This window comes from Herpailurus yagouaroundi, unplaced genomic scaffold (assembly GCF_014898765.1).
Source record: "Herpailurus yagouaroundi ecotype Mexico unplaced genomic scaffold, PumYag 67013, whole genome shotgun sequence".
Lineage (NCBI taxonomy): Eukaryota > Metazoa > Chordata > Mammalia > Carnivora > Felidae > Herpailurus > Herpailurus yagouaroundi.
This window is the reverse complement of record NW_024419876.1, coordinates 397-6,717: the sequence shown is the minus strand read 5'-3', so window position 1 is coordinate 6,717 and position 6,321 is coordinate 397. Positions and strand designations below refer to the sequence as shown.

At 58.8% G+C, this 6,321-nt stretch overlaps 2 protein-coding genes across 3 annotated transcripts; one reads left to right on the top strand and one right to left on the bottom strand.

Annotated features, from left to right (window-relative positions):
- Positions 1-6: 6 nt before the first annotated feature.
- LOC121024729 (transcription factor GATA-6-like) lies at positions 7-2,399 on the bottom strand (the record flags this gene model as incomplete). Its single annotated transcript, XM_040466932.1, has 2 exons — positions 2,304-2,399; positions 7-713 (listed from the first exon to the last, which is right to left on the bottom strand). A coding segment is annotated over exon 2 (670 nt), but the record flags the coding sequence as incomplete, so codon positions are not given.
- Positions 2,400-2,626: 227 nt separating this feature from the next.
- Positions 2,627-6,279, top strand: LOC121024728 (uncharacterized). Of its 2 annotated transcripts, none has more exons than XM_040466929.1 (2): positions 2,627-3,228; positions 4,606-6,279. In XM_040466929.1, the coding sequence occupies exon 2, from the start codon at positions 4,611-4,613 to the stop codon at positions 5,763-5,765; it is 1,155 nt and encodes a 384-aa protein (XP_040322863.1). In that variant the 5' UTR covers positions 2,627-3,228; positions 4,606-4,610; the 3' UTR covers positions 5,766-6,279. The 2 variants fall into 2 exon arrangements, with proteins under 2 accessions (XP_040322863.1, XP_040322864.1); XM_040466930.1 differs by having other exon boundaries at positions 2,627-3,616; positions 4,673-6,279.
- The last annotated feature ends 42 nt before the right edge of the window (positions 6,280-6,321 follow it).

Sequence of the window (6,321 nt, the reverse complement as noted above, 5' to 3'; positions counted from 1 at the left end):
GCCAGCCGGGGTGCGCGCCGGCGCCGCCCGCGTGGTTGGCGGGCCCGCTGCCCGCCCCCTGCAGGTACGGCAGGCCCGGTAGCATGGAGCCTACGCGGGTGGTGGGCACGTAGACTGGGGAGCTGGCCGCGGCCGCGGCCGCTGCGGCGGCGGCTGCCGAGTGCACGAAGCCGCCGGGCGCGCCGTCGTAAGCGGCCGGCCCCTGGCTGGAGAGGGCGGCGAGGGTCTGGTACATCTCCTCGGGCTGCTCGGGGGCGAATGGGCTCAGCTTGGCGCCGCGGCTGGACCACAGCAGCTTGCTGGCTGTCGCGGCCTGGTCGAGGTCAGTGAAGAGCAGTAGGTCCTCCCAGCTCGACAGGGCGCTCCCGGGGCCTGCGACCCCGGGCGCCGAAGGTCCGTGGGGAGCCCCGAAGGGATGCGAGGCGTATGGGCTGAGCAGCAGCGAGCGGGCCGGGGGTCCCGCCGCTGCCTCCGTATCGAGCTGAGGCGTCCTGCAGTTGCTGGCGCCGCCGGGGCCACGCTCCCCACCCCGGGAGCAGCAGGAGGAGGAAGAAGAGGAGATGGGGGAAGGCGGCGTGGAGGGCTCCCGCGCTGGAAAGGCTCCGGAGTCGCTGGCGTCGGCAGCCGCGGCCCCGAAGCGCTTCGGCAGGCACCAGCCGCCGTCAGTCAAGGCCATCCACGGTCCGGCGCCTCTCCAAGCTAACTTCTAGTTCCTGAGGCGGGGTGAGGGGAGGCAGGGACGGGAGGAGAAATCAAAAAGGGTTACAAACGCGCAGGCCACACATCTCACTCTACTGCCTTTTCTAGCTAATGAGATTTCTCAAACATCCCGTTTCTGCCCTGGTCGCGGGGTTTGGGGGAAGGAGAGGGGAACGGAGCCTGGGCAGTCTCCGCCGGGTCCTCCCAGGACCGGGATATCCGCCCTCCCTTGCCTGCACCACTTGGGTCCCCTCGTCCTCCCGCCCACCCTCTCCGCAGCATCCTTCATCTGCGGCGCGCTAGATCCCAGGGGTGACGAGAAGCCTGGCGGAGGTTTCCCTTCCGCCCCAAAGTGGTTCCCTCTCGGCCGATGACACACAAAAGAACTTTTGAAGTAGTTGTGCTGGTCGGCGCTGCCTTGTCCCGCCTCGCTACACGTGCCCCTAGCCCGGAGTGCCTCAGTGTGAGGTCTACCCGCGTGAAAATCGTTAGCGTAAGGAAGGCAACCTGTCCCCGAAAACGAAACCGCCGCGTTCTCCCACACTGGCTTTCCCAGAGCTTCCCCGACTACGCTTGATGGGACGCAGTGCGAGCTCCAGAGAGAAGCGCAATTCAGCCCAGGGAAGGTGGGGCGCCGGGGCGGAGACGACAGTCTCTGACCTTCCGGGCCCAGGCACTGCTGGCTGCCCGCGGGGCCCGAGTCTCACGCCCAACACTAGTCCCCGTGGCGCCGCACACCTTAGACACGGCTCGAGTTTGCACCACCAGCGCGTGCGCTCACGCCGGCTGAGCCACCCCCTCCCACCCTGTGGTCATCCCCAACCGCGGAAAGGCCAGACCGTTCCGGAATCGGACGTAGCGGGGTGGAGCGGAGCACAGAGGAGGGGGAAATGCAGGGTTGGGGGGGGGGGGTGCGCGTGAGACCGCCCCGGAGCCGAGGCCACCCCAAAGGGGAGAGCAGGAAGAAAGACGGGGAGACTCGGAGGGAGTGGGGAAGGGAGGCGAACTGCAGCCGGGAGGGCCTCCTCGGAGCTACTTTTCCAAATCGCTTCGTCTCATCGGAGATAACCATACTAAAATTAATGCCCACACACAGACCCGGGCCAGATAGCAAGAAAGAAGTCTCTCTGCTCGCCTGACTGCCGGCTCCCGCCCCTTTGCGCCAGATAACTCGGAGATAAGGCTGTGCGCAGATAAGCGCTTCAGGGAGAGGAAGAGACAGCAGAAGTTGGTCCGCGGTGTCCCAGGAACCTGGGAGCCGCTACAGTCGGCCGCGACAGGAGAAGGAAGACGCCCTCAGAGCCGACCGCGGCCCGCAGAGGGCCGGAGAGTCCGGGGCTGAAGGGCCCGTGACGGGTGGGGGGTAGGGAGAGGAAAGAGGGGAGCCCGAGCAAGAGAGGAAGCAGCCGAACCTCGGGTGCGCGCTGCGCATGGAGAACCGCCACCGCGGAGACCGCTCTTGAGCGCGGAGAGAGGCTGAGGGCGCCGGCAGGCAAGCGCGAGTCCGGGGTCTGCCCGGCGCTGCTGGTGAATAAAAAGGAGAGAGGAGGCGCCTCTTACTGCTCTGCCGGAAAACTGCAGCCTGCGCTCCTGATTGGACTCACCGAGCCTTAAACAAACAGCGCTCGCCGAAGGGTGCCAGGCTGTGGGTCGGAACTGCGCTGCGCGAGCAGCTGGGCGCTGGAGGTGAAGAGGAGGAGGAGGAGCAGGAGGGAGTGAGGGGAGGAGAGAAAAGAGGGTGGGGAGGGGACCGCGGGCGGCGGGGGGAGGGGAACGCGCCGCCAGGGCAGACAATGAGCGCCGCTCAGCCTCCGGTTGTGGGCCGAGCCCAGAGTACCTTCCCGGGAGTGGGGGCGAGCCCTTCGAGGGGGCGCAGAGCCCTGGGACGCCCGGGGAGGGGCGGAGGTGGAGGAACGCTTGACCTGGCTGGCGACCCACACCCATCCGGCGGCGCAGCACTTTCCTCCGCCCCCAGTTACACACGCACTCACGGGGGCGGGTGGGGGGAGCAGTGGCTGTGCAAAGCCCCGCGCTGCCACCGCGGCGGGAGGGATGCGCCAGCTTTCGGGTCAACGTGCCCCCCAGAATGAGGGGAAAGTGCTTTGCTCTTCGGGCCTGCCCCGTTCTTCTGTCCACGTTAGAAGAGTTTTTGTTGTTCTGCAGCTGTATGGGACTGACCTTAAACTTTCCCCGACCTCTTCTCGAGACCCTGGGGCTCGGGTCGTGGTGGCCACCGGGGATCGAGGATCCAACTATATGGAAAAGAAGGAACTCCAGTGCCCAGCTTCTTATCTCTTCCCTGCTTTTTAGAAACAGACTATAAATTCCCAGGAGGTTTCGGGAGTTCACGTCTGCACTCACCAGCTAACCTTTGGGAAAAACCTTTTGATTCGGGGTCCTGGTGTACTTAAAGGCTAGTCCCTGAAGGTGCGCGTGATGGAAAAAAGGGCTTCCACCCCAGTCGCGCCCCAAGATGCTCTCCAAGTTTTGGTGTCCCGTTTGCTCTGAGCTTATCCTGGAGAATTTCAGGTAAGTCTTGGATAAGTCATTGGAAAGGGGGAGGGGGGTCAACTTCCCTGGACCCAGCGGGAAGTCCCGCTTCCCCACCCCCACCCTCACATACACACCCCTTCTTCTCTCCCTCCAAATGGTTATCACAACTGTGTACAAACTGATATGGTCCTGAGCCGGCAAAGGGACTGGAAATGAACGTCGCAGGGTTATCAGCGCCGATCTGTCAGCAGCGAGGCGCGCGGCCGCAGGTTGGTCCGCAGGAGCTGTGATATATGTCTCGCTCCCTTTAACGCACAAACACATTTCTTCCGACAGACGTGACCCCAGAAGGCCGCGGAGAGAGAATTTTAACTAGGGCAGGAGGAGTTGCTTTGTGAGAATGGATTTTACAATTTTTTTCCAGGTAAATCGAAGTAAATGATTTTCTAAAGGTCAGTCTCCCTGAAAGCATTTGGGCGCGCGCTCTCTCTCTCTCTCTCTCTCTCCTTTTTTAATATTGTGTTTTTCCAGTTGGAAAAGGAAGACAAGACTAAGAGAGTTGAACCGGGGTAGGTAGGGACATTGTAAAATATGGTTTAGAGAGGTCGTGAGACTGAGTCGCTGAAAGTATGTTTCCTCACTATAATAGTGAGCTGTGAACCTGTGTATTGTAAGGAGAGAAGGGGACAGACCCTGGCAATGAGGGGGAGGAGGTCGCCGAATCGAGGAAGTCGAAGAGAGTTCTTTTTTTAATTTTTTTCCGTTCTTCGTTGTAAATTGCTGCTAAACACTTCTGACTTGCTACTAAGACGGTCCATAAACCGTTCTCATCCAATTTAGTCACTTTTATTACATTCCTCTTTGCTTCCCCCAATCACTGTGGCGGTTCCCAGTTTCGATGTGGCCACAATCGGAACCAGTGAAGGTAGAAAACTCTGGAACAGAGATCGGCAACCGGAGCAGGATTCAGGGGCTTTAAATTTTAACCTGAGTTCGATCGAATGGGACTGGCAGAAGAGCTGACCTGGCGTCCGCCTGCCACTTAACTCCGACCAGGGCTGAAAGCTACTTTCTTTTGGGTTTTTCGTGAGTTTCCGACCAAGTTTTTAACAGACTCAGTTTTTTCAGAAGCTCATTTGTAAGCAGTTACAGAAACGTTGTGGACATTTGATTTTCTTTGGGGCCAACTGTTGCCAAGTGCTTCTCAGTTTTACTCTTAAAAGCAAAGGTTGTTTTGTTGGTTTTTTTTTTTTTTCTTAATTCATATCTCAGTGAGGTGATTTCTAACGCGGACGAGTTTTTAAAAATCCTCTGGCTAAGTTAGATTCCAGGATGTGAACGGCCTCCAAGCCTGAGCCCTGAGAAGACCCAGACCCGAACCTGATTCCTGTTGTGTGTGTTTCTTTATATTAGGAAGTATGAAGGTGTCTGAATTTCCTTGGACAATAGCTAAGCCCCCAGGGACGTGCTTTCCCCGCAGCTCCGCAGCAGCTGAACGAGGGTGCACCGGCCCTGACACCGCTGGGACAGACCGTGACCGACCCCACAACGTGCGGTCTCAAATGGCTGGAGAAGGCGCCCGGGATTTTACCTTCCAGATTCCCAATCCCTTTTTAACATTGCCTAAAACAAGGGTGGGCAGTTGCAATTTGCTCCTTTGCACGGTCACAATTTTTTTTAGACTGGTTTTCCAACTAAAGGAGACAAGGGGTAGTAAAATGGTTTTTCTTTTTTTTTTCTTTTCAGTTCGCTTAAAAATAAAACAAAACCGTTTAACCCGTAGAGTTTATCCAGACAACAAGCTAAGGCTGCCTGACCCATCCAGTGTACCATTTCCCCAATGCATTGGATTTGGCCCTGGGGAAAACACCCCCGGAAGTAGTGGCACATTTTCAAAGCCACCCCTAAGGGACCCTGGGTCCCGCGCTTCCTTGGAGCACACCAGCTGGTCCAGAAAGGAGGGCAGAATAGGGATGCGGAGGGAAGAAGTGCACCCCAAACTAGGGAGGAACCCGAGAGCTGGAGAAGTCCCCCATAATTCCCCAGTGAACAGGCTGCTAGAAGTTCTATTCTCTTCGCGGTTTTTTCTTTATCTTTTTCCTTTCCTTTTCCTTCCGTCTGTCTCCTTTTTGAGGAGATTTACTAAACTGAAACGAAATTATTTCTCCCCGGACTATTTAGACTCGAGGAGGGGCCCCTCTGGAGTGAGCCTTCCGTCCTCAAGCCGCCCTCCTCGCCCTCGGAGAGGTGCTGGCTCCGAAATGCGACCTGTCCCCAAGGCTGATTTATTTGGGCTGCGCCACACTACTATTTGCGATTCGAATCCAGCCGGAATCCGGCAGCCAATTGGGCAGGGGGCGGAGGCTTTGCTGCCAAATGCGAAGGGGTGTTTGGGAACCCAGTGGTGCTCTGTTTCCAGAGGAGGGCGAGACCCGGGTGAGGACCGAGAAACCACACGCCTTTACCCGCCCCCCGAAACCTTAAGCTCAATAAGTTGTCAGTTCACAAAGCTCCCGGCTGCTCCAGCGAGGTTTCGGAAAGAAAGAATACAAAGAATACAATTTCTGATTTAAAACGTAGTTTTAAATTGAGAGTTTTAAAAAAGATCCCTGGGGCCTTCTTGCCGTTACCGTATTTCTTGCTGTCCCTGGGACGCTTTTGACGAAGGACACGGGTCGCCCCGGTGCCCCCACCCCAGCCAGCATCCTGCCCCAATAGTCGGGTTGGGGCGGCCTGTCCCCCGGACTCAGCGGCTGCCAATCCAATGCAAGCGCGTCCAGAGAGTCCAGGCGGTGTTTGGGGTGGGGGAGGGCGGGTTGTGTGTGTGTCTCTCTCTCTCTCTCTCTCTCTCTCTCTCTCTTTTTCTTTAATTCTCGGTAGCCCAAAAACACTCTTTAGGAAAGTCAGGTGGTGGCGGCGGGAGCTCGAGAACTGCGCAGCCTAGAAAGCCGGGTCGCCCCCCCCCCCCCCCCGTCCGGCTCCCCGCCCCCTCGCCTCGCCCCGCTGGTCACCAGGAGTTGGGAACTTGCCGCGCCAACGCCGGGCCAGGGCGGTCGGCACCGAGTCCCGGCGCGCGCGCGGCTGCTGCAGGCCCGGCCCGGCGGCCCCTCGCCCCGCAGCCCCGGGCCG

Excerpts from the sequence above, each read along its gene's own strand:
- LOC121024728 (XM_040466929.1), top strand. The coding sequence starts at position 4,611 with ATGAAGGTGTCTGAATTTCCTTGGACAATAGCTAAGCCCCCAGGGACG.